General features: G+C 46.1%; 3 protein-coding genes across 18 annotated transcripts in view; 2 read left to right on the top strand and 1 right to left on the bottom strand.

Annotated features, from left to right (window-relative positions):
* MYO19 (myosin XIX) overlaps nucleotides 1-15,244 on the bottom strand; it is a 36,510-nt gene extending 21,266 nt beyond the window's left edge. For 2 of the 5 annotated variants that reach the window (XR_014558331.1, XM_083714422.1), the window contains exon 1: nucleotides 4,642-4,778. Coding sequence is in view for 1 of the 5 variants with exons in the window: in XM_083714425.1 (XP_083570551.1) it covers nucleotides 4,642-4,650 (9 nt within the window). In the remaining 4 variants the exon portion in view is untranslated. Of the gene's footprint in view, nucleotides 1-3,071; nucleotides 3,494-4,641; nucleotides 4,779-5,470; nucleotides 5,528-5,694; nucleotides 5,764-12,237 lie in introns of those variants that run through there. The other 3 variants (XM_083714423.1, XM_083714425.1, XM_083714424.1) reach the window with 3 other exon arrangements.
* PIGW (phosphatidylinositol glycan anchor biosynthesis class W) lies at nucleotides 6,200-12,085 on the top strand. The gene is made up of 2 exons (XM_083714671.1): nucleotides 6,200-6,388; nucleotides 9,256-12,085. Exon 2 carries the CDS (start codon nucleotides 9,277-9,279, stop codon nucleotides 10,786-10,788), a length of 1,512 nt encoding a protein of 503 aa, XP_083570797.1. The 5' UTR covers nucleotides 6,200-6,388; nucleotides 9,256-9,276; the 3' UTR covers nucleotides 10,789-12,085.
* Nucleotides 15,245-16,353: 1,109 nt separating the features above from the next.
* The window catches only part of GGNBP2 (gametogenetin binding protein 2), a 33,108-nt gene continuing 26,888 nt past the window's right edge, over nucleotides 16,354-22,573 (top strand). For 2 of the 12 annotated variants that reach the window (XM_083714501.1, XM_083714496.1), the window contains exons 1-2: nucleotides 16,354-16,524; nucleotides 19,807-19,944. In XM_083714501.1, the coding sequence (XP_083570627.1) occupies nucleotides 16,474-16,524; nucleotides 19,807-19,944 (189 nt within the window). In that variant the 5' untranslated portion in view covers nucleotides 16,354-16,473. Of the gene's footprint in view, nucleotides 16,525-16,587; nucleotides 16,757-16,834; nucleotides 17,035-19,806; nucleotides 19,945-22,573 lie in introns of those variants that run through there. The other 10 variants (XM_083714507.1, XM_083714506.1, XM_083714502.1 and 7 more) reach the window with 7 other exon arrangements.

Genomic DNA, 22,573 nt, shown 5'->3' with positions numbered 1-22,573 from the left:
GGGGACTATCCCCAGGGTCGATTATGCAAAACTGAATGGGAAGGGGCAACATCACAAATCCCTAACTGAAAAAAACAGTTTAGAGAAATATCTGTTTGCACTCTGGCGTCCTTTTGGATTAAGGATAGCAAAGTGGATTCTTCCCCTTCCTTAAATGTAAGGTTTCCCGGCTGTTATAAACAGATTTGTGGGAGGAGGGAAAAGAAGGCCTGTGGGGAAAAACGACAGCAGAACATTTTTGCACGGGCGTGACCAGTGGAAAGTTACACGCCAGGGAAACAAAAAACAAAAAACCATCCAGCAACCCAGACTGCTGGTTCTATCCAGAAGCAGCAAATCCAGCCAGCAGATTTAAGCTATGGGATGTTGTTTTTATTAACTTCCCCTGTGATCATTCCACTGGTTAGGATTCTCCCCCCCCCCCCAATCAAAAATAATTATGCTTAAGAGATAGTCCCATACTATTCACTGACAGCTACTATTTGTGGGATTTGCAGTAAAATATTGCAGCATGGAATGTGCCCATTCAGGCTTCCTGCAAGCCTGGTTTTTCCATTCCCAGTTACCCCCCCCCCCAAGTTATCTGCAGGAGGCTGGTTTTACCTCTGCTCCCTTATGTTGGGTGATATCCAACATCAGCCATGCTCAGAGTTACACCCATTCTTCTTGCTTCTCTATACTCCCTGTACTAATGAGAGAAGACCCTGACCCAAGTCTTCAGTCCACGCCAGAGTATGCAGAAGAGGGGACTGGTGGCAATCACAAATCATTTTTTTAAAATGAGTGGGGTGCAAAGAAGAGACAGGGCTCCAAAAACAACTCAAGTGAACACTGAACATGCTTAGTGAGCATGGAATGCTGACTATCTGAAGTCAATAACATTGGGGGGGAAACCCACATCAGGAACAATAAAGCTATTCTTTCCTTAACTCTGAAGATCCATTGTTGGCCTCTTTGTGGATTACAGTTACCCTTTAAACAACCTGTCCTGCTTATAAAGGATTATTAGAACAGATTTCCACACACAAACACACTCTTCAGCTGGGTGCCAAGGCAGGTGGGTCTCCTAATTCTCATTGAGCCTCTATTTGCGGTAACAGCAATGTGTGATACCACATTCAGGATTCAAGAGCCTTAAAATCCCCTTGGCAGACCAGACCAAAAATCCGTCCATTGACCTGTCTCCAACAGAAGACAGTTGTGATGCTTCTGGGAAGCTCCCCAACAGGACATGATGGGAATTTAAACACCCCTAATTGGTTGTCAAGTACTTAAGACATGTTGTGTTTTAAGTATGGGAGGGGAAGAATGTAAAAGCAGCATGAGGGAGGACAGCCGCTTCTGTGCGACAACTGAGCATTAGAGAAGTGACTCAATAAGCTTGGATCATTATAAGGCCTTGCAATCAAGAGTTCGGCCACTGGACCCTGGGACCTGATTTGTCAGTATGAAGGCAGAAAAGCAGAGGAGAGGAAGGAAGGGCCTTAGTGCAATAGGAGACACTAACAGATCCTTGGCCAGGGGGTGGCTGGGCTCCCACCCCTCCATCCTTACAACAGCCCCCCAGTACATAATTGTTGGCCAACGACCTAAAGCGATCCAGCCCATGTATCACAATATAAAACAGCACAATAGCTGATTGAGCTCCATGCTCAGTGGCGTAGCATGGGTTGTCAGCACCCGGGGCAAGGCAAGTAATTTGCGCCACCTAACCCGTGGATTTGTGCCCCCTAACCCATGGATTTGCGCCCCCTAACCCCCAGATGTTGCGCCCGGCCCCCCCTGCACCGCCCACGCTACGCCACTGTCCATGCTGCAACCACACTGTTCTGGTCAACTTTGCACTTCTCTCACCAGAAGCAGAGAAAATGAGGAAAGACGGGCAACAGCTCAGTGGTACAGCATCTACTCTGCAGGCTGAAGGTACCAGGCTCAGTTTCCAGGTGGGGATGGGAGGTCTTGTCTGAAATCCTGGAGAGCCACTGTCAGTCGGTGTGGATGATACTGAATTACATAGACCGATAATCCAGCTGCAACTTCCTGTGTTTCAAATACTGTACTTTCATGAATGTCTGTACACACTTAAGGGCTAGAAATTTGGGTTGTTGTTATTGTTTACTATAAATAAACATCTGGAGTCTATGCAAAATGGCACTTAAATGTGTGGAATGAGCTTAGGTCAGTGGCAGACATATTTTGCATGCACAAGGTTGCAGGTTCAATCCCCGGCATCTCCAGGTAGGAAAACGGTCATCTAAAGCCCTGCAGAGCTGCTGCCAGTCAGTGTAGACAACATTGCGCTAGATGGACCAATGGTCTGACTTGGTATCAGGCAGCTTTCTATGTTCCTAAGAAGTGATCTCTGGTTTACAGATGTGTATATTTCATTTCTTCCTGAAAACTGCATACTCTGTTACATCTGTTTAGGCACCAGGCAAAAACATTCCTCTTCTCCCAGACCTTTTGCTAATTAAACAACCTATGGTCTTTTAAACTGTGTGTATGTAGGTTACTATCCTATGGTAAGTATTTTTTTATTTTTTTATTGCAAACTGCCCTCTGATCCTCAGATAAAGAGCAGAATAGAAATAATAATAATAATAATAATAATAATAATAATAATAATAATAATAATAATACTGTCTTTCTACTTTAGTGTATTCAAGGCCTTCCAAAGTTTTATTTATTTATAATTTTTTTATTCTTTTTTTCAGACGGCGATAATCTCTCAGATCAAGTTACGTTAGAAATAAGAGAGAGACAGGCCCTGGCATCAGGCTTAGAAACAAAAAAGGCCAGAAACAATAAAGGAAATTCAGAGTGGAGGGAAAAGGAAAGGGAGAGGGAGAGATCAGCCCTTCAAGGCCCAAACTAAGTGGTAAGCAAACTGGTCCCCTTCAGACGCTGCTGGACTCAAACTCCCATCAGCCCCAGACAACATGGCAAATGGTCAAGGATTATGGGATACATAGTTCAGCATCATCGGGGGGGGGCACAGCTTCCCCATCCCTCATCTATGGAGATCAGCTAAGAGAGCAAACTTTGAGCCTCCAAGTAGAGGGACAGTCTACCTGAATACTGGGGTCCCACAGGAGGATGGAAGAGCTGACACCTTCTTGTTCCGCTTGTGGATTTCTGGAGACCCCTGGATAGTCATAATTGGCAATGGATGTCCTGAACTTTGGGTTTCATCAGGCAAGGTCACTGCACTTTTTTTTTTTAAGTCACGTGCTGTGACACATTGTTGTTACAATGATGGAAAATGCTGTATTTCGAATTAGCTTTACCCAGTGTGCCTTGCACATGTTTTTTTGTCAACAAAGAAAGTCCAAAGGCCCCAAAAGATTCACCCAGTTATTAGCCAAGCTTGCCTAGACACACACTCCAATTTCAAGCAAGCCTCTGCTCCAAGTGGGATATGTTTTGAAACCAGCACAGTTAAGATTAATAAAGGATCTGACCTATCCACTCTGAGCCTCCACAGCCAGAGGGTATAAAATTGATCCCACCCCCCCATTCCCTGTATATAACTAAATATAACTAAATCTCACAACAGCCCTATGAGGGAGGTAAGACTGATTCTCCCTACTCCCAGTTCAATGTGCTAACCCAGGTGCAGAGAACCTTTAGCCCTCCAGATGTTGCTGAACTACAATTCCCATCATCTCTGACAAATTGGTTATGTTTGTAGGCTGATGGGAGTTGTAGTTCAGCAAAATCTGGAGGACCTAGGCATCCTATACATGTTTACTCAGAAGACAGTACTGCTATGTTCAGTGGGCTTACTTCCAGGTAAGTGTGTTGACATTATAGAATCATGGCAGCCTAGCATTTGTAGAGCTAAAATTGAAAAGGGGTGTGGGGGGCCGTCATTGAAAAACCAAATGAAAGAAACCCCAAAAAAGGTATAAACATACAACGTTGGACAGGAACACATCAGAAGATGTAGAAGAAGCTTAAAGCCAGGGATCAGCAACACTTACACTTATTATTATTATTATTATTATTATTAATGCAAGTTTCTCTACCCCACTCTTCAAGCCAATGCCTAAGGGTGACTAACCAAAAATAGATAACAAATAAAATAAAAATAGATGAAAAACTCTTAAAACATAACAACAAACTAAAGGCAGTGATTTATATATTGTTCTGAGAGAGGGGGGCAGTACTGAGGGATTTGAAAATCAGACCCCCCCTCCCCTTTCATAGAAACATAGGAGGAGATGTCATATACAGAGTCAGACTACTGGTCTATCTAGCTCAGTGTTATCTACACTGACTGGCAGCAGCTCTTCAGGTTTTCAGGCAGAGGCCACTCCCAGCCCCACCCGAAGATGCAGGGAATTGAACCTGGGACCTTCTGCATGCCAAGCAGATGTTCTACCACTGAGCTATGGTCCTTTCCCACTGGGATCCTTGCTTTGCTCTTCAATGAGTGGGAAAAGAACTCTGCACACCCTTAAGGGAACTCTTGCTTCATTCCCTTTCTGAAGCAGCATGTGGAGTAGGGGGGAGGGAATAAGTTGTGGGGCTTAAACTAAGAGATCAGCATTTCTGGAGAGGAAGAGAGAAATAACTACATTGATAAGGAACAGATGAAAGAAAGCAGAGAGAAAGAGATTTGAGACTAAATGGACTCACCCGTTCCATGTATATATGGAGAAGGAGAAGATCGAGAGCGACCGGCGAAAAGCAACGTCCTCCGGAGGTAGGCGAAGGACGGCTCAGCCAGTCCCGGGCAAAGGCGGAGCTGGAGGCGGAGGCTGCTGGGTTTGAATCGGAAGGGCTTCCAGACTCCCTGGAAGATCCGGATTTGACGCCCCGCCTCCGGGATGCGGAGCCCAATTTCGGATTCCCGGGGGAATCTGGAGCGCGCAGAGGACCGCAGCTTTGCAGCGCCAGCCTGTGCGCGCTTAACACGCGCACAATCTCATTGAAATCCAATGGGGCTCACTACCCAGTAGGGATGCGTGGGTTTTGCATCCCGCCGGCCTCATCCTGTGCCTGTTTCCTCCGAAGGAAGCAGACAGCGCTGACTGCCATTCACGTTCAGACAACCGTGGTGCAAGTTTTCCTCGGAAGGAAGCTCCACCGAGTTCAAGAACGAGGTTTACTCCTAAGAAAAGGGTGCGCAGGGTCGCTGCATGCTTTACGCGGAAATTAGTGGGGTTTCCCAAGAAAATGTGCGGGGTGGGTGAGTTCCAGTTTAGCAGCCGGGATCCGTGTCTCATCGGAAGCAAAGCATGCTTCCCGAAGCAACAACGCAGGCTTTACTCGGTAGCAAGCTCCGCTGCACACAGAAAGCGTGTGTCGCACCACAGCCTAAAATAGTTGTTTTAATTTTTTACTTGTTGTGTTTTAATTGTTGTGACCCGCCCCTGTACCTTTGGACGAAAGGCGGGTAGTGCTAAATAAGAAAATAACAATAATATTCGGATCGAGGAGGTGGGGAAAGGAAACGCGCTCTTACCAGATCGGACCCACGTGGAGACAAGGAAATTCGCTGCTTGTTCTACACGCGGAGCACCTGGGGAGTAACACTCCCTAGTATCCTGGAGGGGTGGGATCAAAAGAGTGAACACTTCCTTGCAGGTTGTCCCCCACCCCCGCAAGCAGAAAGCTAGCACAGTAAGGAGAAGTGCTAGTTAAAAAAACAACTTGCAGGGAGTTTTTTTACTGGAGGTGAAAACTTACTGGGTGGGGGGAGGCATCCTTCTTCAGCTGAAATGCTAAGTGGTCCACTCCAGTCTGTGTTGACCAAACCTACAATCGGTGGGGGGCAAACAAGCAATGCAAATTATTATATTTTGTTTTTAAAAGTATAAACTGCTAACTGAAAGAACCACGAGGTTGCACAATCAAATAATCAGAACCTCATAAAATTGTAAAATACATCACCTCTTCACTACAAATCTGTTGCTGTGCTAGGCAAATCTGTGGTGAGTGAATGAATTGCCATGACAGAGATGGCACCAATTGTGTGCCTTTCAAGGCAGCCTGTTATCGCAGGTGTAGGATCAGGATGCAATTCTCCCACCTTTTCTTTTAATGGCTTTTAATAACCTTTAGTAACCTTTATATTAAACTTGGCCATGGCTGAGCAGTCTGATGAATCAGGCAATCTCGTTTAGCAGGCTACTTGCTCTGATGAAAATGTCATCAGGAAACAGATCCCTCATTTACCTTTTTTTTGCAGCAGGAAGTATAACCCAGGAGCTATGCAGAGCTAAGGAGAAACTCTACACCTGTGTTTTAAATGCAGTTTTAATTCTCAGAGAAACAGCAAAGACCTGTCTCTGACCCAGCCTTTATGATGAGAATGTTTTCAGTGAGCCAAACAAATCCTGCTGTCTTTCTTCGCTGGAACTTAACCTCCATAAGAATGCAGGTAATTCTTTCAAAACGTTTTTGCTGCATATTTTCCAGTTCTTTTAGCAATTATTTGTAGGGCTTTTGACTAGTGGCTGAAACCTTCATAGAGCAGTGTTTTGTCCTGCACTGTGTAGGGTTTGGATGAATTACCCATTATTAATGTTTGTATGGATGTGATTACCGTATTTTTCGCCCTATAGGATGCACTTTTTCCCCTCCAAAAATGAAGGGGAAATCTGTGTGCGTCCTATGGGGCGAATGCAGGCTTTCGCTGAAGCTTGGAGAGTGAGAGGGGTCGGTGCGCACCGACCCCTCTCACTCTCCAGGCTTCAGGAAGCTATCAGCAAGCCTGGGGAGTTCCCGCAGGGCTCCCTAGGCTGTGGATAGCAGCCTGCTGGCCGGAACGTGGGGCGCACTGAAGCAGAGCGCCCCGCGCTTTGGGCAGATATCCGCAGCCTAGGGAGCCCTGCGGGAGTTCCCGCAGGGCTCCCTAGGCTGCGGATAGCAGCCTGCTGCCCGGAGCGCGGGGGGGGGGATAATTTTTTTCCTCTTTATTCCCCCCCAAAAAAACTATGTGCGTCCTATAGGGCGAAAAATACGGTATTTGCTAACTGCAATTATATATACCACCTTTTTCTCCAATGCATTCAAGGCAGCTTACAGTTTTAAATAAAGGCTGCAGTCTGGTACATCATATGATGCTAAAAGGAATGGGGAGGAAAGAAGGAAATGGGCAAACCTTGTTAAAATAGCAGGTGTGGGTGCAACTAGTACTTGAATCAGCTAAAGGAGCAAGTGAGAGTCTGCCCCAAGGCACTAACGGCATGAGAGGGTGAGAGACAGGCCTCTGCTTCCCAAAACTAACATGCTATTTAAAATAGTTAAAGGAGCCAGGAAGGGTATGAGGCAGCTTCCTATGTTTCTATGATGATGGAAAGTGCAGCCAAGAAACATTCTCACAAACCATTATTTAGCATTACTGTGGTAGTATCGGATTAAGACCTGCGAGGTAAAGGTAAAGGTACCCCTGCCCGTACGGGCCAGTCTTGACAGACTCTGGGGTTGTGCGCCCATCTCACTCAAGAGGCCAGGGGCCAGCGCTGTCCGGAGACACTTCCGGGTCACGTGGCCAGCGTGACATCGCTGCTCTGGCGAGCCAGAGCCGCACACGGAAACGCCGTTTACCTTCCCGCTGGTAAGCGGTCCCTATTTATCTACTTGCACCCGGAGGTGCTTTCGAACTGCTAGGTTGGCAGGCGCTGGGACTGAGCAGCGGGAGCACACCCCGCCGCAGGGATTCGAACCGCCGACCTTTCGATCGGCAAGCCCTAGGCGCTGAGGCTTTAACCCACAGCGCCACCCGCGTCCCTTTAAGACCTGCGAGACCAGGGTTCAAATCCCTGCTCACCCATAAAGCTGATCTTGGGACCAGTCACCACCTCTCAGCCTAACCTGCCTCACAGGGGATTAAATGAAGTGGGAGAGAACTATGTGCGCTAACTTGAGCTCCTTGGAGGAAAAAGTTGGGATATAAATGCAGTAAATAAATAATAGTGATTCATTTTGAAATTCCTGTCTATATGTTAAAATTGCAAAGAATGTTACATCTCTGGAACTAAATTTTATTTATGTTCTTTTAACCTCTGTTCAGAATTTGATTTATGTTTTTAAGTTGCGTGCTTCTGTGGATAAAATCCATGTTAAAACAAGCAAGGAAAATAAATAAATGTCTGAAGGCTATGTTCTACTTCCATGGTCAGAAGTGGCATACTTTTGAATACCAGTTGCTGAGGGATCACAAATTGGCTTGCCATCTCCAGGAGAAGGTGAGCAAAGAGCCTCGAAATGGCCAGTCAGTAAGGTTTGCTGCCTTACAGCTTTTTATCAAGGGTGATCCTGAGCTGTAATTAAGCTAGCACATCGCCTCCTTGCAGACTATTGCTGTGCTGAAAGACAAATTTGCAGTCTTGCAGGGTAAGAGGCGAGGGTGTGGTGAGCTCTTGCCTTTTAAGCTCCCTCTTCAGAGACGCCTTTCCCTGACAAGCCGCAGCTTGTCTCATCCAAAGATGCATATCGCAAAAATGTTTCTAGGGAAAAAATGAAGGTGGCAGTCGATTGTAGGAGGCCTCAAGAAAGAGAAGAGGAGCAAAGGTGATTAGACAGAATTTGGTGAGGTGCAGTCACTAGTGGAAGAAAACTACGTGGGAGTAAGAACATAAGGAGGATTTCAGCAGGAAGTTAAGGGACACATACTGACTAGAAATGAAGCAACATGTCTGCCCTGAAACTTTCACAGGTGTAGACAGTATTGAAAGCGGGATTGCGTATAACCACCCTGATAGCATCATGAACATAAATTACCATGAACGCTCAATATGAAGGACACCTGGAGGGGCCCTTGTGTCTTACAATTCCCTGTAAACCTGAAATTGAGGGTGCTGTGTAAATTTATGTGAATAATTTCACCGCAATAATTTTACTAGTGGCAGTTGCTAGGAATGTTGGCTCTGACGTTAAAAAGAAATAAAATATCCTCTTCAGGGTTTGCCTTGGAAGTCCTAATAAGAGCTAGTGCATGTTGGGTTCCTATGGTATGTGGTTCCTAGGCAAGCTCTTTTAATTTCTTGCAAGTGTGTTTTGCAACTGTTTGTAAAAGTAGCAGTTAAAAAATAATGTGGCCTGAAAGCTTGTAGTCATGCTCAGAGAAAGTGACTTCAGCATAGAAATTCTTTTATTTCTATCCTGCCCACTGGTTTAAAAAGTCTATTGGAGCAACTTGATTCACCAAGGTGAGGATTTACCTTGGGGTGGATGCAGTTGCTCACTCTTGATTTTTGTTCAGTTTGCTTGCTGCTAACTTGATTTCTTCTTTCTTTTTTTTAGTGACTTACAAAAGCAGAAAAAATGTCGCAAAAGCAAAAAGAAGAATTTATAAGTAATTTGAATGGAACTACCTTGCTGGAGATCTCCATTGGCTTACCCCTAGCATCATTATGCCTCCTTTCCAGAGGGCTTCTGCTGATCTTTTATTTTCTCTGCTATGGAAAACCACTACAGTCAATGGTTGGCCATTTTCTTCTAGACTTCACCATCTTAGTTGTCCCGCCAGTGCTCTCTTGTACAATTTTGGCTCCTGTCCTACCTTGGGTAATGCTCTCCATCACCGTATTCTGTGTCAGCTTGGTTTTGATCATATACAGTCGGAGAACCAATTATGTGAGAGTGCCGCCTAAGCAAATCATAAGCGATTTCTTGAGGACAAGCTTGGAACCAGAGTACATTCCTTCGATAACAGTGTTCCGAGTCTTTGTCAATGTCTTGACATCCATCAGCATTCTGGCTGTAGATTTTCCACAGTACCCTCGGCGGTATGCCAAAACAGAGACCTATGGAACAGGGGTAATGGATTTTGGAGTGGGATCATTTGTTTTTGGGAACGCTGTGGTTTGTCCAGAAGTCCGGCTGAAGCCTGGCACGGCACAGCACAAAGTCTCTTATCTTGCCAGGCAGTTCTTTGCTGTGTGGCCTTTGCTGCTTCTTGGCTTTGGGCGGGTGATGAGCATCAAGGCCATTGACTATTACGAACATGTCTCAGAATACGGTGTGCACTGGAACTTTTTCTTCACTTTAGCTGTTGTACGGATGGCTGCGTCATTGCTTTTGGCTGTCTTCCCCGTGCGCAGAGCATGGTTAATTGCAGCAACACTTGCTGTAGTCTATGAAGGCTTCCTCAGCTTCACACCTTTGAAGATGTTCATCTTGCACGGGAGTGATGGCCAAGATTCACGGGACGGGTTTTTCAATGCCAACAGAGAGGGCATATTTTCTGTCATCGGCTACCTAGCTGTTTACATGGCTAGCGTGCAAGTGGGCTTATATTTGTTAAAGAAGAGGAGCTTGGTGAGAGATTGGCTTGGCGTGATCGGCTCTTTCCTGATTGCAGTTTTCCTCCTCTTTATCTGCCTTCATGTAACGCAAACTCACATAGACACCGTATCCCGACGGATGGCAAACCTCTCCTTTTGCGTGTGGGTCATCGCTCACGGCCTGTTACTCTTTAGTTGCTTTTTGGTGGCTGATCTTGTGCTGGTGTTTGGAAAGTTTCTGGTGGCTGGGGCTAGCATTCCTTGCAGCTGGAATTTCATGCAGCCGGCAGCGGCGTGTAAAAAACAAGACCCGGAGCCCCAGGAAAGGAAAACGGTGCCTCGGAGTGTGTGCATGATCAGCGCTGTGAATAAGAATCAGCTCCTGTATTTCTTACTAGCGAATGTCTTGACTGGCTTCGTAAATATGGTGGTCGACACAATTCACAGCGATGCATTCTGGGCTATGTTTGTCCTGCATCTATATATGTTTACAAACTGTTTGGTTATGTATCTATTGCAAGCAAGAAATATAATCTTAAAGTGGTGGTAATTTTATAAATATATATATAAAGTTGTAACCAAAAAGAATAGGGTTTGCCTGCTGGGATTGCACTGGTTTTTATAAGACTTTTGCATGCATGCTGGTATACTGGATTATCTAAAGGAAGGAATGTGGACTATAGTTGTTTTAAACTCATGTTCACTTTCATCAAATGAACTGTAATACATTTCCATATGTCTGTAGCATCGGGACCAAAGCTCAAGCTGCAGCCAGAGCCAATGGCAGGCAGAGCCACCTCATTCTTGTTTTGTCATCCTCCTCCCTACTGTGTTCTGTAAGGGGCAACAATGAGACTAAGGAGGGGAAGGAAGCTTACAGCCAGGGCCATCCCCTGGGCGAGTTGTAAGAAGGAAGGCAGGTGGGGGCTGTTTGAGTGAAAACTGAGGTTGGTCACTTTTGCAGACCAGACATTAAGCTTATTTGTCCCTTTGTCACATTGGGATTTCTGTGCAGGGTACCCTTCTCTCCTACAGTGGGTTTGCACACACTGAATGCCTAACATGCTAAGAAGTGGTACTGAGGCAGAGGGCACTTTGTGATTGATGAAGGTTTACAGCATGTGACTGGATCCCTCCAGACTGGTATTTTTGCAGATGTATTCTGCAATATGTCTTTGACACAATAATAGTGCATTCATGGTGGATTTGTACTGAACTGTCCAGACATCATTCCGCTTTACTAGTTGTTCTGAGATGCTTCCCCAATCAATGCTGCTGCGTTATTGCCACCTGGAGGGGCACTGTTGTGCAATAAAATCAGAACTAAAAAAACCCCCCAAAATATTTGTGGCATTAAAAGTAGCGATCTTTCAGCAGGAAGCTATGGGGACATGCACCAATTGGAAATAAAGCAGTATGTCTGCCATTTAAGTGCAAAAAGAATTGAAAGTGAGATCATGTAGAACTGCTCCAATAACATAACGACCACAAATCAGGAATGCAATTCATAGATGCATGTTAAAAGGATGCCTAGATGGGCTATAAGTCCTTCCACACAGCTGCATTCACCTATTTTAATTTAAAATGTGTTTGTGTTCAAATGCAATGGGCAATCCAATCAAATATATTTTCCAAAAAAACTAAAAGTTACAATGAGGAGTGTCGGAATCATTTCTCATAAAAAAGACAAATGAATTTAACTGGAGGCTGTGTGTGTGAGAGAGAACTGAAAGAGCTCAAAATAATCGGAGGTGTATGTTGGATTGAGTCAACACAAAAGTGATTATAATTTGCAAATAAAATGCATCAAAGCCTCCAAGCAAATAAAATATCTATATTTAAGATGATATTGTAATGTGTTATTGCTTTACTGTCAGACATTTGAATTATACTACTTGCTCACAAGAAACTGTTTCCCTGAGCCTTCAAGAAATACTGAATGACCTAACAAAGAAAAGGAGGAATATTTGATTCAGTTCACATTTAAAGGCAAACCTACCTAATTCACATGTTCCAAAACAATACACAAGGCAAAACACAGCGATCTTTTGAAATTTGCACTTCTCTGAATTTTGCAATGCAGTTCTCCAGCAAAGTAATCTGTAGAAAAGGAAATATATTAGGGTCAAGTGTGTCTAAAAATGCATGTATGAAGATAGAATAGAAAAATGCATTATATTAGGGGAAGCTACTTTGCAAAAAGCACAAGAGGCAAAATTGCATACAATATTTTTATAGTCTAGAGGAATTTTAATTAAAAGCCTGATATTTCATGAGGCTTAAAAATAATCACAAACTGATGTGGAGAGCTGAACTTAAATTTGGAAAACTGAAAGAAACCAAACTTGACAGATTTGTCCATTGATAACAAAGAATTGGACACCCTTTGAAATATTGGGTGTCATCCATCACAGGCCAGTACATCAAGCCATCATTCCCAGCCTGGTGCAAAAGAATTGATGACTGCCATGTTGATTCTATTTTAGGATTCTGGGAACTACCCATTGGCCATCATAAACTGGATTAGAGTTTGCCATTGGCTAGAGGGAAACAATTTTCAGCCAGTAAATCTCTGGCATGCAAATAAATGGCAAGTAAAACTTACTGGCTCTCATTTCTGATGTCACAGGCTCAACAATAAGCAATTCACAGTGGAACCATCACCAGCAACAATAATTATGGGATAGACAGTCATTTTCTATTGCAATAAAGTAAGCCATTCTTTGCTGAATGAGTGACAATTAACTGGCTATATTATCCATAATTAAACACATAACTGTTCCTGGCCAGGGGAGATAGTGGCCATAAACTTGTTAGTACACTGTATGTTTGTGAGGTACAGTATGTACCGTAGTTCTTTTCTAATCCCTTTTTTGAAGCAATTCTTAACAATTTTGTGACCAAATCACTGCACATAGGAAGCTGTCATATGAAGAGTCAAACCATTGGTCCATCTATCTCAATATTATCTACACTGACTGGCAGCAGCTTTCCAGGGCTTCAGGCAGCAGTCTCTGCCTGCCCTACCTGGAGATATTGAGGACTGAACCTGAAGCCTGTATTAAAAGCAGAAACACCCTACTGCTCTTCCCTGAAAAAAATTGAGACTGGAGTCCTCAATGGTTCTGAAAGAAGGGCTGATTTGATACAGGAAGCTGCCATATGCAGACTTAGACACATTGGCCTATCTAGCTCAGTGCTGATTACACTGACTAGCAGCTGTTCTTCAGGGTTTCTGACAGGACCTGGAGATACTGGGGACTGAACCAGAGACCATCTGCATGCAAAGCAGGTGCTCTGCCACTGAGCTATTAATGCACAATAGCTCTGAGCGTTCTTTAGATTTTTGGATTGTGTGTGCTCTATCACTGTAATCTTATGGATGGTGATTCCCAGGCAATTATTATGGGATTGCAACCTAAGCCACTTAAGAAGCTCTTGCCTGTCCATAAAATGCTTGCCTAAATGAAGAGGCTGACTTGCTGGCACATACTGGTAGTTCCTGTTGCAGTGGCAAAATTCCTAAGGAGAATGTGTAAGAAGTACGTTGAGATCCACATATGGGCAATGGCTCACATATGGGCCAGATGAGCTGTCAAATGTGGCAGTGTTGTAAACAAAAATCTGCCCTTCTTCCCTTATGGGGTATCCAAGAGCCCATATAGAGTCCGTACGTAGGTTCCCTATTGGTAGGAGAAGATAACCAAGGCCAACCAGAGAATATTGAGAAGCAAAGCAGCTAGTAAGCTTGATCTTTATTGATCTGTTGCAATAGGGTGCTCCCCTCACCTGCAGGAGAGGAGGAGGGACCCAGAAAAATGGTGTGCAAGGCCTTATAAAGACTTGAAATTGCCACCCTGTAGATCAAGACCACCCCCAGAAACATCATGCATCCATCACAGAAGGGGTGTAACCTAAGACCACCCCTAAGATACATCACACCTACATCACAGAAAAGGCGGTCTTAAAACAAAAATTTGAATATTGTTTTTCTCCTGTCCTTGTTTATCTCCTGTCTGGCAGGTTACTTGATTGGATTGACTGGGGAGCCTGGCCAGTCCTTTGTAACGATAAATACTTAGTTCCTGGGCCATGTCACAGGCTCACACCGTATTCATATCTTAAATGTGCCCTTAAGACAGGATTTGTGAGGAAACAGACAATGGGGAGGCTTTTCCACTTTGACCTTGCAGAGAAAACATTTGCTCAGTTTAGGAATCAAAATGGCTTCAGGTCGGCCTTCCTGCACTGATCTATGTACGTGCGGTTATGAACATTACGATATATCTAAGACCTCAAAATTCCTATCACAGCAGGAACCTATGAGCCAATGGCCAGGTAAATGCAGCAATGTGCAGGACAATCCAGTTCATGTAGATGCTGTGCCTTACTGTGGTATTTCAGAGGTGGGGACATTCCCATACCTACCTGGGGATTGAACCTGGGACATTTTGCATGCAGAGCAGATGCTGTACAGTGGTACCTCGGGTTACATACGCTTCAGGTTACATATGCTTCAGGTTACAGACTCCGCTAACCCAGAAATATTACCTCGGGTTAAGAACTTTGCTTCAGAATGAGAACAGAAATTGTGCTCTGGAGGTGCAGCGGCAGCAGGAAACCCCATTGGCTAAAGTGGTGCTTCAGGTTAAGAACAGTTTCAGGTTAAGAATGGACCTCCGGAATGAATTAAGTACTTAACCCGAGGTACCACTGTACCGCTGAGCTGCTACGAAACTTTCTCAGGACAATGGAGGGCCCTCGTTGAATGTCCAGTTGTCATCTTTGGCGCTGCTGTCCACGTACTCTGTGGAAGGCAGAGATTATCTGGTTAGTTGACATGATTGCTCTTTAAACACCCCTCTTTCTCTACTGGGAGCCTGATCAGCTCCTTAGTGTTCTCTGCTTGCCATGCACAAAAGCTTATTATGCTACAGGTTTTGAAAGAGAAAAAGTTTCACCCCTTTTTTAAATGCTGGGAAACCCAACCAGATGGGTGGGGCATAAATATATTATTATTATTGTTGTTGTTGTTGTTGTTGTTGTTATTATTATTATTATTATTATTATTATTATTATTATATTATATTATTATTATTACCACAGGACTCTTATTCCACCACCCTTTGGTGCCTGTGAGTTGCAGGCACCAAGTACAGCAGTCAATGGTCAGGGATGATGGGTGTTGTAGTCCACAACCTGGAGGGCCATGGATTCCTCATCCCTGATTTATATTATGTGGGGCTTCAAAGCATTTTGCCCTCACAACATCCTCGCAAGGGAGGCTAGGCTGAGAGCTGCAGCCGCCCAGAGAGCTTTGTAGGCCAAGTAGGGATTTGCACTGTTTTCGTTTCCACAACCCTGTAATCCAAGGGAGACTGGCCTAATAGGTTCCTCAGTGAGCTTTGGGGCTCGGTTCCATCGTCACAGCCTTGCAAGGCGGGCTGGTCTGAGAACGGCTGGCTCAAGGCCACCATCAGCTAGCGAGCTTCCTGCTGCCGAGTTCGACTTCAAACCATTTTTGTCCTCTCGCACAGCCCTGCGCAATAGGCCAGCCTGAGAGATTGTGAGTGGCAACACCCGTCACTCCATGAGCTTAATTTCGTTGCACTTGTGCAATGTTGCACTTGTGTAATGACAATAAAGAATCTATCTTAATGGCCGAACCATTTCGGCCTCTCAAAAACCCTGTAAAGCAGTCTAAGCTGACTCATCCTCCTCAGGGTGGCCATTTGAACCCAGGCCTTCGTAGTCCTATTCCCCCACACTATTACTATTATTATTTCTCCACAGTGGTGTACATGGTTCTCCCCTCCACCATTTTTTCCTCGCACAACAACCTGGCCAGGTAGGTGAGGCTGAGGGGACAGTTGTTGGCCTGAGGAGTCAGACTAAAACCATGACAGAAACCTGTACTGTATTGGGTTTTGAGAGGGAGTTTTTATTGACTGGCTTCTGTGAAGTGGAAAAAGCAGGAACTGGACCCTCGTCACGTTTGGAGGTTTTGGGGGCGAACTGAGGGCAAAATGGCTCTCCTTTTCCCCGCGCGCGAACTATTTCGCCAGGCGGAGGGAGCCGTTTATTGATCACGTGGTCCTCTTTCTCCCGGCGTTCTCAGCGGAGGCTATTTGTGACAAGCGGAGGAGGAGGAGGAAGAGGGATGGCCTTCTTGATATAGATCTATGTTTTCTCCCTCCCCCCCTCCCTCTCACAACGCCTTTCTTTCTACTCGCGCATGCGCGAGAAGTCGCCAGACGGATCCTCCCCTGTTTCTCTTTCTCTAGGGGTGAGGGAAGCGCGCCCTCCCCGCCCCTCCCCTCAGCTGCGTGCCGAGGAGCGCGAGGCGGAGGAAGGATTTAAAATACGGGGTGGGGAGAGAGAAAAGGGGCGGAGCGTACATAATAAAACGCCGAGAGAGAGCCATGGTGGGCGGAGCCAAAGGGCGAGCGAAACGGCCGTGCGCTGAAGTAGGGAGGGGAGGAGGAGGAGCTCGGTCAAGCAGTTAATCTGAGAGGAAGGTGGTGGCGGAGGGGGGAAGTGGGCGGGGTTGAGGAGATGAAGGGTGGGGTGTGGGCGGGGTTAGGGAGTGAGGGGGCGGGGCAAACCGAGCGGTTGGTTGGGGGCGGCGGGTGGGGAAGAAGGGAGGGCTGGCCGGCCTTTTTCCCTGCCTCTCGCGAGAAGAGGAGGAGCTAAAGCCGGACGAGGAGGCCCGAGGTCTGCTGTAGCAGCGCTCCTGAAAGGGGTGGGCGAAGGAAGGGAAGAGAGACCGGCCAAAAAACTGCCCGTCCCTTTTGAGGTTTGTCCGCACATGCCAGTTTCGGCTGCGACAGGGGCAGCAGAGCCTCAGCCAATAGCAAAAGTGGGCTGGGGGTGGGAGGCATGGTAAATTTGCATATAGGTGTGGAGCCCGTCAAGGAAATTTGGAGAGGGGGCATTTGATTTTCTCTCTCCCTTACACCTTACTTAGCCCCCTCCTCATTTATCCCCTTCTTAGAAGGATTAATTATTCCTGTAGATTTATTTCCTTTCTACTCCCCCCCCCCCGAAAAAGGTTCTTCAGAATCTCTTTTAGGGGTTAAGCCTTGAGATCGTGAAGGATAGACCTTGAGCGGGTTTTTGTTGTTGTTGCTTTAATTATTTCCTTCTAACGTCTTCAGGGTGCATGGCGGTTTCCAAGCTGCAGAGCAACAGGTCCTTGCCCCGAGGTGTTTGCATTTGGAAATATATATATATATATATATATATATATATATATATATATAATTTACATCAGAGGGAGTGGGTGAAAGTGGTTTTAAGGAGGTTGAAGGGGCTGAAGCAGAGAAGCAAAAAAGGGAGTTGGCTGATAGGATGAACCCCACTCTTTCTCCCTTATTAAGGAAAGTCTTCCCCGCAGTTGGTTTGACTGGATGAGGGTGAAGATAAGGAGGATTTATTCAAATGTGATAGTGGGAAGGAGATGTCGTTTTAAAATCTGGTGCGTTGGATGGGTGCATAGATGTGCATACATCTATATGCGCATGAAGCTTGTGGATAACTGTAGAATGGCAGCAGTTCTGCCCCACCCCAAAGAACACCCATCTTTTTCTGACCCCCCCTTTTTTTTACATGCCTGCATTGGTTGGTATCACAGAAATCCCTGTGCAAGCTTGAGTGGGAGCTTCAGTCAATCCTGGTGCCTTGATTAACATATCTGTATGTGGCATTTGCATAGCACAGGTTTTCATTAGGTGTTGGTTTGAACCCTCTTGATAGTAGATTTTAATTGTAGGTTTTAAAATACTATGTGTGACAAGGGCTTGACTGTGTACCTGAGGCAGGCTATTTATTTGTAAAGAGGAATTATTCCTTGCATTGGGTGAGCAGTTTAAACTTGCATATTTCTTAGCTGGAAAACTGCTTCTAGTTAGTGTACAGTTCTGGGCTAGATGGGCCCTCAGTCTGACTCTGTATAAGGCAACTTTTTGTATTGTGGCAGTCCTGGTCACAGTATTTCACTGTATCATTTTTGAAGGTGGCATAGAGCTAAGGAGCATATGCATTCTTGGGGTTGTATCTAAAGCTAGTCCTACTCAGAGTAGACCCATCACAGATAACATACAGAACTAACTAGGGTTTGTTAATTTAAATGGGTCTTACTCAGAGTAAAACTGAGTTTTATGCAACCCTTGGTCTTGAGGTAGTGTGTTTCTAAATCAGTGTTTCTCAAACTTGGGTTCCCAGCTGTTGTTGGACTAAAACTCCCATCATCCCTGGCCAGTGGTCATACAAATCCTCAAATTACGGTATTTGAGGGGTTTTCCTGCGTTCTCCTTTGGCTCAGTGAATTTGGGCTGATGGAAGATGTCTCTGCTCCCTTGCTAGGAGCCATAAGCATCACAGGAAATAAGTTTTAGGAACATCCTTGCAAACGAAGGCTGAACTGTTCTTTGATAAACTTCCTCTTCATACCTGGTGTGTCCACTGCTCTGGCTTTTAACAGCTAAGCCTTTTGGAAGGTGCGATTCTGTGTGTTGCGTTTCAGCACTTTGTTATTTACTACTGTTACTAAGGGGGATCTGCAATGTGGATGAGCATCAGGGAGCCTGCAAAGCTCCCTCTTTCCCAGTCAAGCCAGTGATAAAATGAAGGTTACTGAAATAATGGGTGCCTGTTTTCTTGTGCTGAGACCTTTGTGGAAGAAGGGCATCCCTTGCCCGCTATCAAAATAAAGCCTCACAATGCTATTGCCAAAGATTTAAGGTTTAATAGACATGACTAACTAGCTTTCTTTTGTTGGATTCAACATAGATTTATTTATTTCAGCTATTTATATACTGCTTAATCCTCAGAGCATCTTGAGGAGTATACAGTGATTTTACAGAAATATACACTCTGTGTGTATATATATATAATAATATTTTAATTGATCAATTGTACATACTTCATTTTTACTGTATATTTCTTTTGTAATATCATTAACTGTTCACTGCTTTGTAGACTTTTCTAATGCAAGACCTACTCGGCTTTGAGCCATTGAAAATAATGGACAATGCTAACTTGGGTTGATTAATTTCAGTGGGTGTGCTCTTGAGTAAAAAGTGGCTGGATACAACCCTATCATGAACAAACTATGCCATACCAAAATTAATAAAAACAGGAGATGGGAGTAAATACGTCTACTCTTTCTCTGACCTACACTTCAATGTTTTTGTCCCCCAGTGACCCACTCCCCTTTCACAAACGCCAATATCCCACTTTTGGTGTCGTTTTCTGGCTTAGACGTATTAATGAGCTCTTAGATTTTCCAGAAATTCCTAGACCTGACAGTTCACTGGCTGTAAGAATAGAAAGCAGAAGCCCTTTTTTGGGGGGGGGGGATCCAGGGTAAAACTCTGTGAAGTGTCCTCTTCTTCCTCCCCCTGCCCCAAGCAGCCTTTGCATTTTATTGGGGGCACTCTCATTCAGAGGATCTCCCCATGCCGAATCATCCAATGCGGCAAGGCAGGCTGAGTTTCCCTCTTGTGGTGAAAGTGCGGTGGCGAAACCAGAGCTTGCATTTACTTGCCTGGGGTTTGGCTGTTTTCAGGCTAGGAGCTGGGAGGAAGAAGCAAGAGTAGCGGCGTCGGCAGAGATGGCGCGGCTGGTGGCAGTTTGCAGGGACGGCGAGGAAGAATTCCCCTTCGAGAGGCGACAGATCCCCCTCTACATCGATGACACCCTGACGGTAAGCGGCGGTTGGGCAAGTTGGGCTGTGCGCTGGGTGCACGGAGGAATTGCAACATACCGAGGCAGTATTTTGCAATGCCTAGGCGAGCTCTCTCTCTCTCGCACCCCCCTCCCGCTCCACTCCACCGCCCTCCCCGGGCTCTAGAAAGGCCTCAGCCCCGCCTTGGAGTTCTCCCAGGACAGTAATTGGTGCGCTTTGCTGCACACACTGTTGCATCAATTGTGCACAGTGCGCTTTCCCCCTTAACCATGTCTCTGACACACACACATGCAGGGGGGGGGGGGGGAGAGAGAGCCACACACACATACACACAGACGGCCTAACCAGAAGATAGTCGTAGCCATTTTGGAACCTAGGTGTCTGCAAAGAAGCGGGAGGCCTCTGGTGGTTTTGCCTGACGCCTGAAAGGCGAAAAGGTTTCTGTGCTTCTTACGTGACCTATTAGCTGTCTTGTCACTCAGGCTGCCTCCGTCCCAAAATCAGTTTGTGAACTTTCTAGGATTCGGTTGCAGTGGCCGTGCTCCGTGCAGTTGTGTGGCTTGAGGTTTTGTGTGTGTAGCTATTGTGTGGTGTTCTTTAAAAAACAACAATGCACTGTGCAGCTGAAAAGGATTTCCTCCTAGCATTACTCTTGCTCTTATTGCATTTGTATCCCTCCTTTCTCTCCGAGGAGCTCAAGGTGGCATGCACAGTTCCCTTCCTCCTCATTTAATCCCCCACAACAACCGTGTGAGGTGGGTTAGCTAACCCAAGGTGATACAGTGAGCTTCATGGCCAAGTAGAGATTTGAACCTTGGCCCCGCAGGTCCTAACCTCTGCACTGTACCAGCTCTTGAAATGGTGCAAGAAGCATTTTGGATATATTACTCATATTTATGTTAGGAGTTTAGTGACCTGACGTATCTCTCCCTACCTTGTGTTTCAGAACTGTTTGGGGGAGAGAAAGTGGTAAGAGATGATCCAAATTCTGTGACAGCAGAAACTAGAGCTCCCACCTCCAGAGAGAAAGTCTGTCTTATTTTGCAGCCTTTGGTTTGATATCCCAAAGATGGATGTGTGTCTGGCACTTGGATTATCCACTGTCAGAGGGAGGTTTGGTTAGGAAAGACCAAACTCTCCCACCATATTCTCAGTGCCAAATACAGACGACTTGCGATTATGGGAGTCTTGATTTTTGAGTAAGCTGTAATCAGCTTCCAAAAAAATGTAAGCTTCTAAAAGATGCTCAGGCTCCGATTTTGGTGAACCTCCACCAAGAGGAAGTTACCCAGGAAAAGGAAATCGCTGGGCAGCTTCTAAGATTACAACTCAGCATCCCATGGCGGTCCCTGGTGATGTGGTTTAAGAATGTAGGAGGAGCCCTGCTGAGTCAGGCCAATGGCCCGTCTTGTCCAGCATGCTGTTCAAACCGCAGGACCTGAGTGGAACAATACCACTCTCCCACCTGTGATTCCCAGAAGCTTTTATTCTGGACCTGGTATGCTGGAGAGAGCACCAAGCCATTGTGGCTTAATAGCCTTCTGCTCCATGATGCCACTATCCTTTGGCACTCTCTGAGCTGGGTCCTCTTTCCTGGTTTAACCTGGACAACTGGACGGCACCTTTTAATAGCAAATTTTCATTTGTGCGTGTCATGCTGAAATTCCCTCTTCTACACCACTGCTGCAAGATGTAGCTGTGTCCTCATACACATCGCTCCCCCCCCCCCATAAGAAGCAGATGTGCCCGCAGCCTGGACCTCACTGGGGGCCTCATTCTGCACAGGGAGCTTCCTTCCTCTTCACGTATGCAGATTATGTCATAATATGTTTGGATCCGGTAGTTCATCCACTCGCTGCAGCCAGGCTTAAAGGAGTGAAGATTAAGGCTATGTACAGTGGTGCCTCGCAAGACGAAATTAATTCGTTCCGTAAGTCTTTTCGTCTTGCGAGTTTTTCGTCTTGCGAAGCACGGTTTCCCATAGGAATGCATTGAAAATCAATCAATGCGTTCCTATGGAAACCGCCTTCAGACCAGGTTTGGGGACAGTCTGTCCCCCGACCTCTTCTGAAGGCCGACGGGGGGGGCGAAAGTCTTTGCTTTCCCCCCCCTTCCCGGGACAGCGGAGACTTCTCCGCTGTCCTGGGGCGATTTTAAAATGCTGGCGGGCGGCAGCGAAGCCTTCGCTGCCGCCCGCCAGCATTTTAAAATCCCCCGGGAAGGCAGGCAGGGGGGACAAAGACTTTTGCCCCCCACCCGCCTTCAGAAGAGGTCCAGAGGGCTCTCCAAGCTGCGGATAGCAGCCTGCTGCCCCGCGTGAGGGGCAGACATTCGCAGCTTGGGGAGCCCTGCAGGACTTTCCCGCAGGGCTCTCCAAGCGGCGAATGTCGGCCCCGCGCGAGGGGCGCTCTGCTTAAGAGCGCCCCTCGCGTGGGGCAGCAGGCTGCGCACCTTCCCCTCTGTTCCCGGACCTGTCCTGAAGGCTTGCGGTGGGAGGAGGGCTTTCCTCCCCACCGCCAACATTCAGAATGCTGTTCTGAATGTTGGCGGTGGGGAGGAAAAACCCTCCTCCCACCGCAAGCCCCGGGAACAGAGGAGAAGCGCTGCGCACCTTCCCCTCTGTTCCCGGACCTGTCCTGAAGGCTTG

Source organism: Podarcis gaigeae, assembly GCF_964106915.1.
Source record: "Podarcis gaigeae genome assembly, chromosome: 15".
Taxonomy (NCBI): Eukaryota; Metazoa; Chordata; class Lepidosauria; order Squamata; family Lacertidae; genus Podarcis; species Podarcis gaigeae.
The sequence above is the reverse complement of the archived record's forward strand: the minus strand, read 5'-3'. Positions and strand labels throughout refer to the sequence as shown.